A 21,731-nucleotide genomic window follows, 5' to 3' on the forward strand; every position below is an offset into this window, starting at 1 on the left:
TAAGAAAGAGCACGCGCGGTCTGACGAACATCGCTCCGCGCCATGGCTTCACGATCTGGTGCCGCTGAAGACATCAACAGAAGAACTCGCGCTGGGTAGCGCGTGCAGATCAAGCAGACTGCGAAGCCTACAGTCGAGCTACGGCGAACAGAAAACAATGTTTAGTGTAATTGTAATTGAGTTTTACGTGCCAAAACCACGATATGATTGAGGCATGCCACAGTTGGGGACGCCGAATTAATCTCGATCACCTGGAGTTCTTTAACGAGCACCTAAGCCCAAGCACATATCTTTTGCATATCGCCCACATCAGAATGCGGCGGGCGTGGCCGGGAATCGAACCCGCGCCTTCGAGCTTAGCAGCGCGACACCTTACGGGTTATGCCACTACGCCGGGTGAAAGTTTGGCATTAGGGATGAATGAATGATGCGCTGTCGCAGCTCACTTAGGAAAAGCGGGCCAAACAAGCGTTCGATACGGCGGAGGAGTTGCTATACAACGAAGCTTGCGTTCAGCAGTGTATGATGGACCGCGAGCGAAGTGTGCTACCAGTCAGTGTTGCGAAGTGAAGCGGGCGCTACACCCACAGATATCAAAGAAATGTGACACAGGGGTGGAAGACACATAATCAACGTTATAAACAATCCTCAGTGCGTGTGTACGCATCGAAATGCGGTCGCCGCAGCCGGGATTCGATCCCGCGACCTTCGGGTAAGCAGCCAAGTACCGCAATCACGAGACCACCGCGAGGGGTAACGTCCCATCACCGAAACCACACATCGGCGCACGCTCAAGCCTTGGCATCATGCGCGTGTATCTCGCGTCTACTACCTGTGCCCTTGCAGAAACGTGCGCCGCCGAAGCGCTCCTGGTGACTGGCCTGGGGGCGGCCGTCCTCTGCGGAGCGACGGCTCGCTGGGGCTTCTCTCCGTTGTTCTCATGCTCCGATCGCTTCGTCGGGAAGAGTCCGTCGCGTTCCCACTGATGCACACTTTCGATGATGGAATGCGACGGGTGCGCCTTGATGCGCACGCACTTGTCGCCACGCGGGCCGATCATGCCGGCCGCGCATCGGTCGTCCAGAAGCACGCTCGCCGGGACGGCCGTGGTGGCGGCGGCGGCGGTCGTAGCGCCCAGCAAAACCATGCGCACAACACCCAGCCTCGGCGTTCCAAGATTCGCGCACTTCACTAACGGTATCCTCGCTCGCACGTGCACTCGTCAACACACTCCTTAGCCCGGGGGACTCGAAACACAAACAACACACGCCTCTTCCCAGTACACGAACAGTACACGAAGCAGACGACGCCAGAAGCAGACGACGCCACCACCACAAGCGCTCGCGCAGACACTCGACCGTAACTACGACGTCAGGACGGGGAGGCAAGTTTTTTTCTCTCCGTAGGAAGCTCGTCGGCCCGTCCGCCTTGGCGCCTGCTGACGCCGCCGGCGTCGCTAGCGTTCGCAGGTGCAGCGGCAAGGCAAGCAACAAGGTCGGCCGCTCGCAGGAAACCAGCGTGGTCCGGCCACTTCTTCTTCGGCGGCGCACTTTCCCCTCCGGGGGTGGCATAAACAACGAAAGCGTCGCGCAGGGCCTCACAGCGAGGGCGAGGAAAAAAAACGGGTCACGTAATCGAGCTCCCAGCGTTTCGCGTGGCCCTTCTTGCAGAAGGAGAGAGTAAAACCTCGTTCGGATTGGATCTTGCCCTTCTTCTTCGAAACGCCGATGTACTGCTGCCAGACCGTTTGATGTCGCGCTCTCGATCGCAGGAACTTATCTGCAGGTCGACGGAAGCGAGGCAACGGCGAACGCACGCAACCGGCTTGAGGTATATACGAGCTGTCCCGAAACGCGAGACGAGACTCGTGATGCATGCGAAGCCCGCAGATGTAACTATGTGACTGTTTCTGCGTTAGATAAGGAGCGCGTGATTTCAGAACTGTCGTCAGGGTGCGTCTAAGCGCGATGCATTCGTTGAGAGCTTTGCCGAGAGACTTACTCGAAAGATCTCTTCCTTAGCGGCAACATACTCATTAACAGTGCCTGTGACACAGTGCACAATCCTAATGAATCTAACAATTATGTCAAGGAAAGCATAAGGGACATTAATTGTTGTCTTTAACTGCAGCGTAGTAATTATGACGTAAATTGAAATGAGTTAAAATTGACGAAAAATCACCCTTTCCGTCGGTGGGATCCATACCCACAACCTTCGAATTACGCGTCCGATGCTCACTACGGGGGGTCTCAAACACGCGGCCCGCGGCCCACAAATGACTGTCTTCGTCCCATATTTTCTTTATTTTCTTCACAATTATGTTCATGACCTACAGAGGCATGACTGGCCTAAAGCATTCTTGTCGTGAGGCACCCCCTGCGGTCACCATGCGTTGCGACATACCCGTGAAACAACAACTGTGTATTGCAGAATCGGCATCCAGATTTTAGGCATTTTTGAGATCGGTATCGATATCTTGTTGGAATTCTGGCGCCGAATCCCCTTCAGAAGGAAGGAAGGAAGGAAGAAACAAGCGGAAAGACAGGGAGGTTTGCCAGTTCTTAGACCTGACCCATATGTAATATATGGGGAAGGTCATTGAAAGGGCAACGTTAACCGACTTTCTGTACAAAGTAACCCCCCGTCCCCCCCTGCTCCTACCTTCGTCACTATCCCAGCACTTGCGGTACTACTTGTCATGCCTGCGGTCCACTAGCTGGGATGAGTTTGAGAGCCCATGCTCTATACTATGCCAATGGAGCTACGACGGAAGGCGCTTCCCGTCCGGTAGTGCACGTTTTTTCACGTAACTCTGTGACTGTGACTACTCCTCGATCTAACTGTAGATATATATTCAATGGTTTAATTCCGCAGTGTGGAGGTCGAGAGATTTAAAGAAGCGAAGAATCCAACGGCGAAGCAACAGGAGTAAATTGTCCGATTGGCTAATTTGCACATGGTTTCCACAATTTCAGCAGGTTCCATGTACAAAACCGTAATTCACGCTGTTTCCCATACTCCACGACGTAGTTTTTATGCATACTGGAAGAAGAGGTTTAGACAAGGACATTACTGCAATATTGCAAGTTGGGCTAGTTGGTACGGTAGCATGTTTGGGTACAGCGCGAGGAACGAGGAAGGACGTGTTCCTTCTGTTCTATTACGTCTTCGTCGTTCCTCGCGCCGTAAAAAAGGACATTAGACTGTCACAGACCGCCTACCATTACCTTCTTGTGATCCTGTTGAGAGTTCTTGAAAGGCCGTCTTTAAAAAGTAAACGACTAGCTCCAGAGGAAAATATTTACGCGCTTTATTCTTCTTCAAAACGTAATACTAGCAAGCAGGCCTGTAGCCAGGAATTTCTTTCGAGGAGGAGGGGGGGGGGGGGGGGGGCGCACTTGCTGAAAACCTTGACTTCTTGCGAAAAACACCTATTTTTTTATTTATTTGTGGCAAAAACACCTACTTCAACAAAATTTCGGGGGGGGGGGGGGGGGGAGGCGGGCCCCCAGTCCCCCCACTGGCTAAGGGCCTGCTAGCAAGCAAGAGGTTATCGCAGATACACCAGACTACAAAAGCGATCTTAGGTATTTCTATCACACCAGAAAATGATAAAAACCAAACAGAACAAGGGAATCCGCTTGCTGAGGTTTTGCTTTTCCTCGAACGCCTGAGACGTCAGCCAATTGTAGTAGATCGGTAATTATTTCAACTGGTCTTTCGAAGATATACGAAAAAAAAAAAAAGAGTCCTGAGAGGAAAATCGAGGTTACGGTATTGAAGAATGGGCACAAGGTCCCAATCTCCATCGTTGCCAAAGCTGTTACAAGTCGCTTCTCGCTATTATTAATCCCGACGTCGTCGAAAATGGGTCCGCGTATGGATGTCACGTGACTCAATCAATTAAGAGTACGCGACCAGAGACGACAGACTGTGGCCTTCGTCCCGTTACACGCCTACGGACGTCATCGACCGGAATGCCTCAGGACCGATAAAGCCTTCGGGAAAATAATTTTGGCCAGACTCGGAAAGCAGGGCGTGCTAACACGGCGACAAGAGAAGAGAACCAGAACAGAGATTAGACGGGAATCAGAGATCCGTGTTTGCACTCGATACTTTCTATCACGATGAGTCGCTACCAACCTACACTCTAAGAGGAAAAAAAAAACTACCTGTTACTCTTCTTGGAGGGTCCTTATTTGTATCACACATACTCTCTTGAAAGATACAGGTGGAATCTCTTTTGGAGATCATTATATACTCTCATATCTTATCAGATATCTTATATCTCATCATTACATCATCGTACCCTCTCTGGAGAGTCGTCGGCGGCGCAATTCTCCAAAAGATAGTTAAATGGGCATGTTTAAAGAGAGTTATAAATGTGACAATTAAATCAGGACCATCCAAACAGAGTAACAGTTAATCTTTCTTTTTTTTTTTCTTAGAGTGTAGCCCAACTTTCTGTTGTTCTATACTGGCATGTAGCAGACTACTCGGCTTGCTGACGCGCAGTTTTCTTTTTCTTTCTTTTTTTTGTACGTACGCAATATTTTAAGCACATCACGTATTGCGAAATCTGAACAAAAGTGAAGATTCGAAGACTGTTCGCAGTCTTTTTTTTTTACTTATGACAATCTGACCTTTGGCCTTATATATAAAAATGATAAAATACGAAGCCAGTCCCCGTGCAACACATGAAATAATTTACTTTCTTTAACAAAATTACATATATTTTTGCAAGTGAAGATACGAAAAGAGAAGTGGGCTTCATGAAACGATGAGTTTATAGCACGGACCTATCCTCTTCATTGCCACGAATAAAAGAAATATAGATATAAGCAGTGGTCTCACCCGTACATTAGGTATGCAAAGAGCCAAACTAAGCCGGACGAGATCTTAGGACACCATCTAAAAGGCCACGAAAGAAACCTTATATGCCTTAGAAATAAACCCGGAAGCCGACGTCCATAAATTACCGGGTTCGGGGAAGGCGCTGATGTGGCGTTATAAACGGCTGATAAATGGAGTCATCGGTAAAGCGCGCGTAAAAATTTTCTGCCCCGCACGCCGGAAGAAGGTGTCTCTGGTCTATACTTGGGAAAGCCAGGAAAGGTGACAGCCGAAGTGGACTTCGAAAGTTATCCGCGTCGCGACGACGGAACGCGAGCTTAGCGAAAGGCAATCAGCACCGGAGCGACGCGCGCCGTGTAGTCCGCACTTTTTTAGCCCTAACGGCCGGCCGCGAAAGCGTATCATCTCCAAGTAATACTGTGCAGCACTGGGAAAACTATGCAACCATTTTCATCGGCAACGCGCCATGGAATTGGCCGTAATGCTGCACAGGGAAATAGAAAAAGGAGAAGGCAGGGAGGTTAACCAGAAACACTTCCGGTTGGCTACCCTACACTGGGGGATCGGGGAAGGGGAATAGAAAGACGAGAAATAGAGAGGAGGGAAGAGGAAAGAGAGAGAGAGAGAAGAGATGCAGTGGTGCAATAATGCTGCACAGAATGTCCTATGTAGTCTATGGCAGTATAAAGGTAAAATTCAGAATGAGTAGGTCTGCTAAATTTGGCGTTGCCGTTTATTAAATGGTCATGAGTGTTGACGTCACTAACGGTCATGAGCGTTGACGTCATACTAGCCAAGTTTATTTCTTTTTCTTCTGTAATATATAGGACAGTTGTTATATCGGAATGAATGCCGATACAACTTTTGGCTTAAGAGTGAATTAAGCTTTAAAGTTCAAGACTGGCCGATTCATGCGATGACCAGTCGCGAAATCCAGCAACACCAAGAACAGGAAGTCACTGAGGCGATATGTAGGAAAGCGCAAACCACCTTTCACGAGCAACCAACGCTGGCGGCCGCTGGCGTCGCGCGGTGCATGCTTGTGACGTGCCTACCGTCGCAAGTGCTCACGCCGCAGGCCTCACGCCAGTTATGGTAGTGTAAGCCGGGTAAGCGAATACAGACACCATACTTCACCACGCTACAGGTCCGTGGCGAACGTTAAACCGAACTTGCTTTGCCGCTGCACGGATTTAGGTCATGACGGATTACACCGAACCGGAGGGGGCCATCAGAAGAAACCGACTGCTCGACGACGGAGCGCACATTACTGGGGAGGTAAGAAATCGACAAGAAAGAAATCTCATCTTGCGGGTTTCTCGAAAATTGCTACACAGCGCTGCGAAAGAGAGCGCGCACGAACAACAACAGCGTCAACAGAAAAGAGAAGAAAATAAGAAGTGAGAGCTCGAATTCCGTAAAGGCTCATTTGCGTCATTCCATTTTTCGCGCAGAATACAACAGCTTTCGGTTCTCACGTCTTAACGCAACGTGGCAGATGATGCTACCGAGCTTCCGCACAAGCGAGGGATGATGAAAGAAGAGAAGAGCAAGACTGCATGCTTGGTGTGCTTGTTTTTGTATTCTTTATTTTTTTTACCGGCGGAAACGAATTTGTGCTCGCGCATGTGCACGACTCATTAACGATGTTTTCTCTCTCTCTAGCTTTTCATGAAACACTCCCTGTAAACTTTTGTCGAACCTAAACTGACGCTAGATCTCGCAAGTTTCGCGCTTTCAAGTCGAGGTTGCTTGATTTTATACTTTGCATCATTTCATTTATACTGACATATACATTAGAGGCGTTCGAATAATACGTTTATTAGCCGTATAGAACAAGGGAACTGGACGTTATGCATGATGTGTGAACATTCCTTTTAAAAGGACATTGCCGTGAGTGAGTGTACTTTTATTTATAAGTTCGTGACGCAAATTAATAAGTTAGGGAAGAGGAGTAGCCGGAGCCATGTATAGGCACCAACCTCTCCTTAAACACATTTAATAAAAAAAAGGGAACTCCAGAAAAAATGACGTCAGAATGTCGAATATCTAGGGGTGGCGCCAGCGGTGGACACGTGGGCAGGGTTGCCACTGACTTTCGCGTAAATGTCGCCAAACTACGAGCAAAAAGTCGCCGAAAGTCGCCATTCTTTTTAACAAATTTCGCCAAAAAAGTCGCCATTCTAGATATGTGCGGCATACCTAGTAATAAAAATCTCCCTAGTAATAAAAAGCCCCGTAAAATACAGTACCATCCAAGACCCTGAAATTATGTTGACATTTCTCAATGCCAGTCGTATCGCCCGCTTCACCATGGGAGTGCATGGTGCTGCTTCTCCGACTAGCTGCAAGATGTGCGTGGTGGCGCAAGGGTGAATGAATGAAACGCTCATGATATCCTTCCATCCCTGTACGCTCGTTTCAAAGGTAAAGGTGTGGTAAACTTTGGGCGAAAACCGTGAAAGCGTTGTTTGTAGACAGCTTTACGTACCCTTATATGAATTAAAAGGATTAAAAGGTTTATTGAAGGTAACACGACAGAATTCATACAGGAACCGGTCATTAGTGAGTCTTACACCTTTTCATTGTGAACCAATATGATACCGGACGCCACCGACCCTTTCTTATAGTCACCTATGTCTACACGCGTCAACCCAATGCGTTATTAATGATCAGGTAGACTATGTAAAATGTTATATAGCAACTGTTTTCATTGCACACGCTCACCGAGAAGAGTGGAAAATGCCTCAATAAATATTTTTTATTGCACTAATAGCCGCGTATCCGCCTCTCTTCGCTATTCCGAGACAGTCTTTACCAGATGAATTGGGGGTACTGCAACAGTGAATAAGTCGCCAAGCTATTCAGAACAGTTGGAGCTTTGGCGGAACAATTGGTCGGAACACGCGACCAACCCGTCGTCTAGCCCCTTAAAAAGCGAAACTTTAGAGAAGCTTAAAGCACCTAAAGCCATAAACTTATAGTCAAACACTGCCCCCTCGCGGTTTGCAAGGCAGTCCGCTGACTTACATTTCGCTAGAATGTCGCTGGGGGCCGTTCCAGCACCTCCTGCATCTAGATGAATTGAGGATTCTACTCGTGGGTCTAAAACCAAGAAAAATACAGAGAATGTTGCCGCCCAATCGTTCGGAACACACTGAGCTTAGGATGCATAACTCAGTGGAGACCTAAGCCGAAAATCGCCAAAAATTCGCCATGTCGCCATTCATAATTTTAGGTCGCCACGGGCTTCTCCAATTCGCCAATTTGGCGAAAAGTAGCCACCATTGGCAACCCTGCACGTGGGATAAACACCGTGGCCGCACATTTAGGCTTGGCTGATTTTTAACCGTCTCTACGAAGTGCTTGAGCGGTGATTATTTTAAACATATCGTCTCGCATTACAGCAGTCAGCGCGTCATCAATGTCGTCCTTACGTGGCACGTGACGAGGCGTAACGCAAAGGCACCACTCCAGGACAACGGGGACCCAAACCAAAGGGACTGTTTTGCTCGGAGCGCTACAAACGACCGGTCAACCCGAGGGAGAGCGTAAGGCGGCCATTAGCACGCGCCCCACCGCGTGTAATGACGACAGAACGGGCGTGGTCCGTGCGCGAGAAAACAGCGGCGAACGGTGTCAGGTAAAACACCGGCGCCGAGAAGCCAAGGCGTCTTTTACTCGTGTGTAACGCCACCCAGCGCTTTCGTCTTAAAGCGCGCGTATATGGAACATCTGTTGCGATGAGGTAACGCCCCGCCATCGATAAGTTCACACATACTGACGTTTATCTACCACCCCGAACTCTCTAATAAACGCCCCAACCGCGCGTCTTTCACACTGGAAATGAAGAAAACGAAAATAAGCTACCGTTAACTGTGTGCTTGTAACAGCCTTTGGCTATTGCCGCTTGTACTATTCAGTGCGAAAGATGGCGAAAGACAAGCTCATAGTATACTGGATGCGTAGTACATACATGACGCGTCTCGATAGGAACTTTATGGCCGGTACTAGATAGATAAAACACCATAAAACGGCGTGCCGCATGTATGTGGCACACCTCATTAAGATGTGCGTACGATGAAGCGCGTAACAGGATCCTTTCAAGATGTTGAGTGGTTTCTTTCTCGAGTTCACTACCCTTGTTCCTACAGGCGCAATCTCCACCTCGTCACTTATTTCTTCGTAGAACACGTGGACAATGTCAGCACTAAGCGTTGAGCCTATCGAGACTTCGCGCTTTTTGGCTACACGCTCTAATATCCGCTCTTGCGCAGTCGAAAACCCACAGAACGAAGTGAAATCAGTTCATCGCGCACGGTATACAGTCATGCGAGACAAGGCAGAGGGCGCGAGACTCATGGTGAAGCGGGGTGGAGTCAACTCTCAACTGATATCCCTCGTACACGGACCAATCGAGAGCTCATTTCTATTTCCTCATGACGTCACGTGAACAGACTGCTGGCGGCGTCACGAATCATGCCGAATAAACGGGAAACGTCAGGAAATACGCGCTCGTTCTTTTTATTTTCAGAGCTTATTTAGGCTCCCTTTAAAGCCAGGTTTGTGTACCACCTACACTCTTAATTAGGTTCCGCTTAAAGTGCTAGATATAGCTAGGAAACCAGACATTTTTCGTCTGGTTTCCTTGATATAGCCAGCATTTAACCAGGACCTGATTAAGAGTGTAGGCTCCTAAAACATGACGCTGCTGATAGTATACACACTTTATACACACTACCAGCAGCGTTATGTACAGACGGGTCCACTGTTAAAGGTAACACTTGTGCGCAGGGTATGTCCAGATTTTGCTCTCTTGCAAAAACATAGTGGCTTATATTTGCATAAGACTACTGGTGGTTGACAAATCTGACTTCTTTTGAGAGTCTAGTGTCGTGCGCTAACAGTGTTTCCACGTCCACTTGCCGTTAGGGGGCAACAACATGAAAGGTGATAATTCGAGTGTTCCCTTTAACAGCAGACCGTACTGTACGCTATAACTAGGGCTCCGTGTTTTCGAATAAATCCGAAAAAATCCGATAAGCACTTGCCGGTGAAAGGTTTTACAATTCGGATTTATCCGACTAACTACGATTTTAAAAGGGCATTTTCAACGTTCAAAGGGCATTTTCAAAGCTGAGAATCATCGATCGAGCGCACCTCCATAGGCGGCAGTAACCTCGTAAAATATGCTAGCGTGTATTACGGCAACTTGTAAGGTTGTAATACGAACAAACGTAGGTGTTTTGCATTCAAGTACTCGTGCTTGTTTGTATACGTGCCTGTGCGTTCAAGCCTTGTAGACATCTAAAATACACTTAGTGTGTTCGCAGGTTTTCGTGTTCAGATACCATTTCATCCAGGATTTCGGAGTATTGAGAGTAATAATAAAATAAGAACATATTTATTTTTCATCAAGAAGATGAGGGAGGCTGGTAGGAAAAGCTGACAAGCAGCATGACTAGCGCCTGCCCCTTAAAAGTACACTTTGGCGAGTTAACAGCAGTGCACATCAACAGCCTCGTTAACAGGGTGAATAGACAGTAAGTGCACAAAAAAAGAAGGGGTGGAGAAACAGGTTTATCAGCAACGATTGAACGCATTTTCATAGGAAATAAAATTCATAAGACCGCATTGCAACAACTTATAATGCGATAATCAAACACTGAATTTCGGAGAATTGGGGATTTACGACGGATAAACTCCGATAAACGTCGAACTTTCTTTCAAAAAATAAACTCCGGAAAACACCCTCCACATTTCAGGAAAAATTAACTCCGAAAACACGGATGCCTAGTTATAGCGTAAGCGCCCAGCATTGCACGAACACTCCTTCGAGTACAGGGGCTAAGTCGATCAACAACAAATCTACGCGGTGAAGCGGCGCTAAAGCAGAACGGTATAATTACGCTCGCTGCAAGTGATTAAAATCGCGCGGCGGAACGTTCAGGGGCTTATAGAGTGTATGGTTGCGATGGGCGTGCGTTTCAACGTGTACCGTTTCACCTCGGCGATCGTGACAAATCGTGCGGATTCAGACCGATATACCGAGTAATTGAGAGGCAGAATAAACGAAGGCCGCACGGATTTCACACCGAGTCACCACATCTTAATTCCAGTTCTTCGCTCACTGGCCTTTTTATATATGTATACACATTTCCCTTTCTAGAGCCCGTAGGCGTCGTGTCCCTACTGCCTAGTTGTTGTCGGGCCAGTTGTTTTAATTTATTCTATCTGTGATCGTTTCCCAGCGTGTAAAGTTAATAACAGGCTGTCGAGGAGGTTACCGATTGAGTAGGATCACACATTACAACCACCGGTAGCTATAGACGTGTGCAGGGTTCCCCATTGGGGGAGGGGGGGAGTACCACCCCCCCCCTTTCCGCTGTTCCCGACCTCCTCCTACTGAGGCCCTCACGATGAGAACGTAGCGCAATGACTCAATCGAATGAGAAGAAAAAGAAGATGGCTTTCGCCTTCGAGTCGCCTTAGGCGAATGCATAGGGCACCTGAGCGAATTTTAGTCCACACTGGGCTGTTGGAACTCTAAAAGTTTTGAGAATAGTCACCAGCTTACACTGTCTCCTTACTTGAAGATCTACCTGTCGCTTGCGTAAACGAGGCACGAAGAAACCGTTGCAGTGGCTGTGGCTCTTAGAGTCACGTTTACCAGGTCACACTGGGTCACACTCGTTCGTAATTGTATGGGCCGACAGCTCTGTATGTGTGGTTGCGAAGAAACAATAGCTCGTCTTCTGTGCATCTCCCGACAATGCAGCTCAAGAGGCGCAGGTGTTGAGTACTGAGTTCGAGACACTTGATATCCGGACATTACAAGAACACAAATATACTTGGACCGCAATTCAAACGGATGTGTACATGCGCTAAAGGCAACCAGAGCGCAATAGTCCACTTCCTGCAGGCCTGTAGGCTGTGAGGGCGACGCGCAATGCATTAATTTTGTGTGCCTATTTCTGTGTGGATGCTCATCCTCCTCACATCCCAGCTCTTAAAATTCTTCTTCCTTCTCCCCCACGTAGGTTAGTAAACTGGACTATTAATGTTTAACCACTCGCGTTGTGGTTGTTTTGAGAAAGAGGCAGAAACAATTTAATAAAAGTCAGGCTCCTTGGTTAGTGTGGGTGGAGCCTCTCGTCCAGGCCCGCACTGGCTATTGCGGCGCGCCGACACTGGTCAAGGGTCGCCAATTGGCTTCCCAAGCCCAGTTCAAGTGTATTTATTTTCGAAGAAAATTCGGTAACTGAACAGACACATCAACAACAAAACAACGTCCATCTGCGGAGAAACAGCCGCGAAGTCAACGAACTTTTCATGGCACAAAAAAAAAGAGGGGGGGGGGAGATTATTTACACGAAACTACCAACCACGTTTGTGATGCCAAACATTGCAACCCATTTACGGAGTCAAATTACCCAATCCTGCGAGGCAGATCAAAGCACGAAGACACGAATCGATGCGGAGAGGCAAGACGCAGAAAACGGAACGCCAAGAAAATGGAACTCCAATCTCACATTACGGATCACGCCTTCATTTCGCGCCCGCAATTTTCTTTAATCTTGAAAAGGTCGCCGCTGCCGCCGCCACACCTCGCGGTGGCGCCGACTTTCGCATCTCACCTCTCATCTTATCGACGACTCCTCGGCACACCCTCTTCGAAACGCCACATGAGGTCCATACACAAAATGTCTACACAAAATGTCTACACAAAATGTCGGCGCGCGCGCAAGCGCTTCCGACAGAATTCAAATTACGTGGCGAGCTTCGATCGGGTTTTGTCTCAGAATAAGACTTCCGTTTCCCTTTCCCACACTTCACTTTCCCTCTCGAAATGATTCGCGTGGCACCGACCGGCGATGCATGGAGTCGCGATCGCATGCGCGAAAGAAATGAGAATTGCGGTCGGTCGCCTCTTTGAACTCGCTACGTCGAAATTAAAGAGGACTTGTTTTCCGAGCACGTGGGGGGTGGGGGGACTCACTGGCGTGGATGTGTGTGTGTGAGAGAGAGAGAGAGCGACCACGGAGGAGGAGAAGAGTGCTGACAAACTACGTGAACGATGGTGAAAAGAAAACTCGGCGACACACATTTCGAAGCGACGCTGCTCGGTGCCACGGCTGCGAGGAAATACTATATGCTCCGCACAGTGGATTGCGATACGCACATGCGCCTAAACGCGCGCAGGCAGGCTCGCTCGTGTTTCGCCATTCGAGCGTCGAACGGATCTGAAATGGCGGTCGTAATGGGTTCCCTAACTACGCTGCCGCGAGCAATCTGTCTTCCTTTTTTTTTTCTTTTTTGCTCGTTCCTGTCGGAAAGAAAGAACGAAAGTGCAGAAAAGGGTACGGTGGCGCGCATCGTATGTGATGGCTGTACATATTGGTTCCGTAACGGGCCTATCATTAACGGCAATATTCTGCATATATAGCCTGCCGAATTGCGCATATTTGGACTCTTCCGATATGACTAGACGTCGCTACAAGAGAGGTGCGTTTATTCGAAATGAAAGGGCAAACAGCGCACAATACTCTTTGATTGCTATATGCAAGGAAATATAACAAGGAAAATGAATAGACGGATACTTGAATGCAGTTAATAAAACTTATAGTCGAACGACGTCGAGAGAATATCACGATGAAGTTAGAAAGCTCTAATGGCCCCAGATGTAATATGCACAGAGGATGTAAACGCGTAGACATGTATATTAGTAGCAAGGACGACAGAATACGCATTCAATTTATAATTGCCATGACGTGAAGGAAGAGGCTGGTTCGATGCAGGCTTAGGCAGCTGTATTCCTAAGGTCAAGAAGTGAACGAAAGAAGGAGAATGAATCAAGGGCTCGTTTTCTTTGTTAAACACAACCTAATAAAACCAACATACAATGAAGCGAAGGACGTTATAGGGGCGTTATTTTTATTCCTTTAACTGCATTGTAGTATTTATGATATAAATGTACGGAAATTATAGCGTACGTAGCGCGTTTGCTGTAGGTTAGGTAACACAGGGTGGCAAGAATTAATCATGGATTCATTACTACAGCTTTCTTCACAAATGTGTTATAATGTGGCACGTGAAATCCGTTAGTTAAAACAAAATACTAGTAATACTTAGCCGTCTCTATTTATAATTCTTGGTTTATTTCGACCCCATAACTGGGTATTGTGACGTTGGTCTTGCTTCCTTTTAACTAACTTGTGGGGTTTTACGTGCCAAAACCACCATATGACCATAAAGCGCGCCGTAGTGGAGGGCTCCGGAAACTTAGACCGTCTGGTGTTATTTAACGCGCATTGAAATCGCACAGTACGATTGCATCTAGCATGATCGCCTCCACCTAAATTCAACGCCGCCTGCATCGATGTCGCGTCTTTCGGGTTAACAGCCGAGCACCGTAACCACTATACCACCGCGGCGGACCTCGCTTCTTTTTAGTCTAGCAAAATTAACGTAACTATCGTTGTATTTTCATAACGCGGGAGACAGCGTCAGTGAGTTCACCAAACGGATCTCTTCTTTCAGACATACCGCACACAGTCGCTATCTGCCAGAAAGCCACGGCGACAGCATGTCGTCACCGTTTGTCCACACATTACTAGAGACCAAGGACCTCCTCGCACCGATAAAAGACACCCTATCCAGTCTTTTCCAGTCAACGATATAATGCAGACGTACACAAACACTGGTTCAAGTGGCCGCGCTGAGTCTCTCGCCGCCGTTTGCATTGGGGACACTGCGGATGGGCACATCTCCCCAAGGGTGTCGGCAGAACCTTTAACGCGATAGCGTTAAAGAGCTCGTTTCGCAGAGATTCCGGTGTCGGTGTCTACGTCATTGGTTGTGAGCGAAAAATCAGCGTTGTCCGTGAGCGAAAATTTGAGATAGATGCGCATAAATGAATAATAAAAAAATCACATCTCCCGCTAAAGGGGACCATGAGGCCATGCGAAGCAGCGTTTCGCCATGTCGAGCCCGCGTTTCAGAGGGGGAGGGGAGAGGGGAAGCGGTAGTGGAGAGGGGGAGAGAGGGAGAGAGGAGGGGGTGGTTAGGAGGTGCGTGGAGAGATGTGTGGAGAGTGTTTGCGCATGCGCAGTAAGGGTGGTCGCGCCGCTACCACCGCCACCACCCCCACCGGTTTGAACTCCGCCATAAGATGCTTCGCATCTAAAAACTTCGTTTCGAGTGCGATTCGAACCCGGGCCTCCTTCGTGGCAAGCAGGTGCTCTACCACGGAGCTCCGCCATTGCTTCCCACTGCTTCCGAAAGAAACCCTATACGAATGCCATGTAGTGGTAGGAGTCTTCTTAAAGGGGTCATGAAGCACCCCTTGGGCTGATTGAAAAAACACATCCTGCGGAAAGCTGACACGGCTATGAACTGCTCTGCCAAATATTACAGTCGTGCGCGCCGCGTAATGGCCACAAGCGGAGCGCGAAGTTGCCGTTTCCCCAGGCACCCTCTTTTCAAACAGAGGCCGGTTCTCACTCTCGTCGGTGGGCGGGGCGTCTGTCCGCTGTACGTCGCAAGAGACATAGCATGCTTATTGGCCGATAGCCGACGTAAATCGAGAGCGGCGTTCGGATCAGATGCGCTTCTTGCCGCGGGGTGCCGCCACTTGCCGGCGCCGCACTCCTCAGTACACGGTAGCCGCACTCGCGCAAGCGAATCACAGCGGGAGAGCGATCGCGTTTCATGACGCGCGCTGGCGTAACTTCTTTCCCCCATGCCATCCCTCCCTGTCTAGCTTCCAGTGCGCTCGCCGGCACGAGAAAAGAGAGAAAGCGCTGGGAGCGTGCGCCAAACCCTCGTAACTCCGCTGATTCTTGACGGATTCGAGAAATTTTTGCGGCAATCGATTCGGGAGGCAGTACACTCCGATACTGAGGCCATTAGATCATTACTTGGAAAAGTGGTTCATGACCCCTTTAACGCATGTAATATTGCGTGACAGAAGCGTAGAATTGCGCCAGGCGTCAAGACTTGTGAGTTGCACAACGAGTGAGGGGTTTAAAGGCCCGCCGGTTACAAAGCGATCAGACATATTTAATCATAATCAGCAGCAGCAAAAGCATAAACAAAGTGGACAGCTGCGTAGGTTCACGTGCTGCCTTACGTACGCGTATTGGGTACTTCGCTGATTCTCAAAAGGAATAATTATGACGTAGCGGGCAATTTCGCAACTGTACTTGCAGTAGGCATTGTAGGATAGTTTTAAACGGCCAATGTTACTCGCGCAGGTTGAAGTGTCCACCGATAAGAGGCACAGTTGAAGTGTCCACCGATAAGCAAAGCGAGGCTGCCGATCGAGAAGGCGATGCTCACGAGGCCCGATTACGCTATCGCGCTCTACTCTTGAGGCGATGCTCAAGCGTCCTCCAACTTTTTTGCACGGGGATGCATCCATAGGACGGGGGTGGAGAGCGGGGGACATTCAGAATAGCCAGCCTTTCCTACACTGACGTGCCATAACCGGCAAGATTGGTCATAGTGTGTAACGTGAAAAGTTGGCTCGCAATCCTGAAGGGCGTTTCACACGGATATGCGAGACCTGTGTGTGCTAATCAAGCTGAGTAGCTCATGGCTATTGCAAAGAAAAATATTATCCCCCCCCCCCCCCACACACACACACGCCCACGCATGTCGCACAGACGCATCCTGGGTGTTAACAGCGTCTTGTCGCTGCGTTCAGTTCACCCCACATAGCGACCTTCGTGAGGCGCCAAACTAGCCGAGCGACTTATCCTGCATCCTATTGTTGATCATTGCGCAACGACAGCTAGAATTGATCGAACGTTCCTTGCCATTAAAAGACAAAGAAGCCACACTTGACCCCAGGCGTTTCAGCAGTGCAGTCAGTCCAGTGTGCGACTCGCTTAACCGAGGGCTAATAGCTGTATGCACGTGCTTTCGTTCCGCGGCATGCGTCTGGCATCGAGCAGCCTAACCAGGAGCACTCTCGGCCAATCAACAATAGTTGGGACAGCCGACCTTGGCTTCGCAAACAAGGCCGACTGGGCTAAACCACCGCCGCATTGCTTAGAGCGTAGGCCGAACTCGTATGCACTCAGGGGGCCAGAATTGATTCTGATTATTATACCACGCCGTTTCTCGTTCCGCTTTATTTTTCTTTCTGAATTCAGTCACCCGCAACGGAAGAGGGCGGCAGCGGCAACATTACAGGATTGGACTGGCTGATTAGGAGCAAATCACAGGGATTAGCGTTACCGATTTGCAGTAAAGCGGAAACTCCGTGGCAACGTATTTTCGGATTTGCGCTGACAGAGCGCTGACGCGTACGTAACTGCATCTGCGGAATGAGCGCGCATTTTTTTTTTACGTAATGGCCATGGAATGTTTCCCACGTGACCGCACCATCGCTGGCTCGAAATGGCTACAGCCTTCTGCTGCTGCTGCAGCATGAGGCCGCGGGTTCGATTCCAAGACACGATGGATAGAGCGGGAGGAATGAGTAAAAAGCTTTGGACACGGTTTAAGTAGTACCGCGTGGTTCAGATTTTATCGGCAACTATTTCACATGTTGTTTCTCAAGTCTCTTGGTTTGCTTAGACGTTAACGTTCACTGATTACTCATGACTTTGATATCATAAGAACACAGGAAAATTAGCTTTATATATTTAAGCGCGTACTTTTCTTGTTTCTTTCTTTATTTTTTATTAGAATGAGTATATACAAGGACTGATTAAGAAAACATGCTTGCGAAAACCATGCGATACCACGAGCTTGGCGTTCCTGTGTCAGTGTATGATTTATTCTGATTTACTCATAACTGTGAAAAAAAAATTAAGAATGCTAAGGTCGCATAATCGAATGCTGGATGACGAAGAAAAGCTACACGGGACTGACCACCTCCGTTGGGAAGACAGGGCAGACTTACTGAAGTACACAGATCAGGAGTATGCGATGGAACACGAAATTACCTTTAAAATACCGTAGCGGCTAAGCGCAGTTGGCAAGCGCAAAAGCGTTCATTACATTAAATGCAATTCCACACGTCACATTCGTATTAGAGCATTGCAAGTAATCGTTGAATAAACGTGCATTCGGTGTTCCTGCTCACATTGCTCACGATAGTACATTGATCGGGCTACTACAGCGCACGGTATAGCGCGCGTAAACGGAAGTACACGCAAACACGTGTATTATCAACGCATGCAGTTCCAATTTGCTCGACACCAAGGCGCGTCGAGTACACCGTGTATCAACCTTGGCGAATTGCCTTATAGGGCAACCGTTAGCAACCCTGGCAGCCAACCGCAGAAGGTGGTTCGGCTCCAGGTAAGTCTCTGCTGCGCGCCGTCGTTTCCCATCGCCTTTCCACTGAGCTATCTCGAGCAGCAACGCACAAAACGTTAACGCGCTCTCTCTTATAGGAGCTCATAAGAGAAACAGCGGCCACGTCGCGCGAAAGCGGTGCAAGGTCGTTGGCGCACACAAACTGCGACAAGTCGGCAGGCGTGTGTCCTTGGCTCGCATGGCTGCAAGCCTGGCGCGCGCGACAAGTTCCTTGGCGATCACCCTCCTTGCGATATCCCAGGGACATCGACTTCGCGACCCAATCAAACAAAACGCGGTTTGTCTCTCTCTCTCACATCACCTCCTTTCCTAACACCTCCACGTTAATTGACTCAATCGCCCCCCCTCTCCCTTTTTCTTCTCTTTCTGGACGCCAGGCTGCCCTCATGCGCGCCTAAGGAGCCACGGCGCATTCCTCGCTCCGCGGTGTTCTCCATTAGTGGCGGAGCCCCATTTTCGGCATTCCTTTTTCGCTTCATTTGTCATCGCCGCTGGGCTTGGGGCGCGTGCCTGTCTGTAGTACGTGGCTTCACCCAACCGCGTTACATGTGTTGCGTAACGAGGCGGGACAGCGGGAACGTTCGCACTTCGCCCCGTGTTTCACTGAGGTGGAACCATGCTTTATACTTTACAGACATACGCAACTGACTTACTTCAGATAATTCCGTATTAGGCGACGTAAGCAGCTTGCTTTACCGAGAACTCGCAGCCTGATTGTGTTCTGCTCGGACCCAAGCGAGTTGCGTACGCGAGCGGAACGCAAACCTCTCGCGTTACCTAACCTAAATCTGCAGAAGCAGTTCGTAAACTCACTTGTGTAAGTTCGTCGTTATAGCTCGATTTGACCAAAGACCTTTGTCGGAGAAAACAAATTTGGAATTTCGATCTAATACGTCATCGCAGATCAGGGCTACGAAGGCACGTTTGCAGATTTTTAAGGACAGCCGACATGCACAAGTGCGCCAGTGGCTGCAATTTGTATTGGTGCTATTTCCTGTGGCAGGCAAACTTTATTGCGCAGTGACAGTCAGCTGCAATAGTGACCGATTGTGAATGATGGTGTGCGAGTACTTTCTATCTCTACTTTCTTCTCTTTAAGCTTCACCCTCCCCTATCCCGAATGACAGAGCAGCACTTCGAATTTTTATTTCTAATTAAACTTCCTATTTTCCCCTTTCCACTGTTTCTCTCTCACTCATTGTCGTTCGTGCCATATATGCCTCCTCCCGCCGCGCTTTATAGCCTATTCTAACACCGTCATGTTACATACCATTACTTGACCAGATATTTCGAGTGATTCTCTCTTATGTCGGCATTCAAAAAAGTGTAAACGCATAATTGAAATCGACACAGTTGAATACGAAGAGAACGAGAGGCTCATTCCAGACCGGAATTTCATCCTTACAAAAAGAGGAATCCCGGTAGACGGTATCGAAGACGTAGCCGCCCTAGAGTGTGTCTTACGCCTCGTACGTGCTGCAGAAAGTGATTTTGCCCAATGGAACAGAACTGACGTAACCAAGTTAGACAAGTGACATGTATTCACGCATTGCAAAAGTCTGTAACCTTGACTCAAGAGCAACTCGTGGGGCTTACTCTTTCCCATGTTGCAACCATGCACGCTCTCTATTCGCAGTGGCGTAGCAGCTGTCAAATGAGGTGAGAGTAAACAGGCGTACCACTATCTTGCCGCCTAAGTCTCCTCACGCCATTTCTGGGACCTAAGCGTCGAAAGCGATGATGTCATAGCAAAGCAAACATAATACTTTAGCAACGAATCGCGCTGGTGAGCCAAGGCTTGGAGATTGAGGATGAGTACCTTCTACCTTCTTCTTGAAGAATGATACTTACTATGGCAGTGATCTCTCTCAAACGCGCTGGTGAGCTTTGTCCATACATACATACATACATACATACATACATACATACATACATACATACATACATACATACATACATACATACATACATACATACATACATACATACATACATACATACATACATACATACACACACACATACATACATACATACATACATACATACATACATACATACATACATACATACATACATACATACAGACAGACAGACAGACAGACAGACAGATAGATAGATAGATAGATAGATAGATAGATAGATAGATAGATAGATAGATAGATAGATAGATAGATAGATAGATAGATAGATAGATAGATAGATAGATAGATAGATAGATAGATAGATAGATAGATAGATAGATAGATAGATAGATAGATAGATAGATAGATAGATAGATAGATAGATACTACGTTATGTAGTACATACAACATGGGGGTGGGCTCATAAACAGGGGGGCAAGGGGGTACAACCCTCCCCCCGAAATTTTCAATTTTGCATGTATATATACATGCACGCACTCGTACAAACGCACACACTAGCATACATAAACGTTTCTGGCTTACGTCCCTATTATAATATAACTCCGACTGCGTCATGCGTGGCGCTACCCTAGCGCCATTTGTGGATGTGACCCAGGCACGAAAGTGACGCAAGCATGAACGGCTCATTTTTGCACAACTAAAGCAAGCCGCGTGGAATATACGGTTAGGAGGATACAAACAATAACAGCATTACATGTTTTCATAAAATGCTCTTTTAGCAAACGACTCCCTATGCTGACCGAACTCTCGTGAAGTTCTGTGGCCGTTATCAGGGGTCTACGTCGCACTCTTAGCAGCGAGAAAGAAAATGAAAGATACAAAGGAAGAATACGCACACAATGGAAAATGTACACAACTTCCATAATCTCAAACATTCCTGATCGTTGCTGCCCGTAAGTTTACCAAGGTTTCAAAGACATTCCGACTGTTGCACTAAATCAACAAGGAACAGTGATCCCTTCAGACGTCAACAGAGGCGAAATACTTAGACGTTAACGTTGTGTTACTGATAACGTTGCCCTCAAGCTCGAGTCCAGATAAAGTCGAGACAATAGCATAGCTATGAGGGAGCGTTGTATTACAAGTGTTACGCAGAAATGTTATCTGTGAAAATGCGAACTCTGCAAAAGGTGGCCATCCGCGCAGACATAGCATGTAAGGGTAGGCAGCTTTCGATGATAACTTGCAGAAGCAGCAACACGCCTCTATCCAGACAAAGTTGTATGGTGTGACGTCTTATATTAGCGTTAGCGGAACTGTTAATTTCAGATTGGGTGAGAAATAATAACGCTTTACTGCGAGATTTACACTACCGTAACAACAACGACAAACACAACAACATTTGCTTGCATGACCCCAAGACAGTCATGTTGCCTGGAGACCTAAAATTCGCGGAATCTATCAGAATAACGCTAATTATACAACAAAGGTGTAAGGCGGTCCCATACGCTCTCCCTAATGAACAATCTTTAAGTTAGCTGCGCTGCAAAACATAAATGTTTTGCAGAAAAGCATTAATGTTGTGCAGTGAAGCGTGCTAGGGCGAAAAAAAGTGGCATTGTAATTATCGTTGCTGCAAGTCTGAACTTGGCGAATACAAAGTATCAGTTGTTTCACCCC

At 47.9% G+C, this 21,731-nt stretch overlaps 1 protein-coding gene across 3 annotated transcripts in view; it reads right to left on the reverse strand.

Moving 5' to 3' along the window:
- The window catches only part of LOC119396496 (protein FAM107B), a 197,052-nt gene that overhangs the window by 125,091 nt on the left and 50,230 nt on the right, over window positions 1–21,731 (reverse strand). Inside the window, exon 1 of one of the 3 annotated variants that reach the window (XM_037663741.2) lies at window positions 833–1,162. The exons of the other annotated variants lie outside the window; for them this stretch is intronic. Within the exon in view, the coding sequence (XP_037519669.1) occupies window positions 833–1,147 (315 nt within the window). The 5' untranslated portion in view covers window positions 1,148–1,162. Of the gene's footprint in view, window positions 1–832; window positions 1,163–21,731 lie in introns of those variants that run through there. 3 annotated transcript variants of the gene reach the window in all.

Source organism: Rhipicephalus sanguineus, chromosome 6 (assembly GCF_013339695.2).
Source record: "Rhipicephalus sanguineus isolate Rsan-2018 chromosome 6, BIME_Rsan_1.4, whole genome shotgun sequence".
NCBI lineage: Eukaryota > Metazoa > Arthropoda > Arachnida > Ixodida > Ixodidae > Rhipicephalus > Rhipicephalus sanguineus.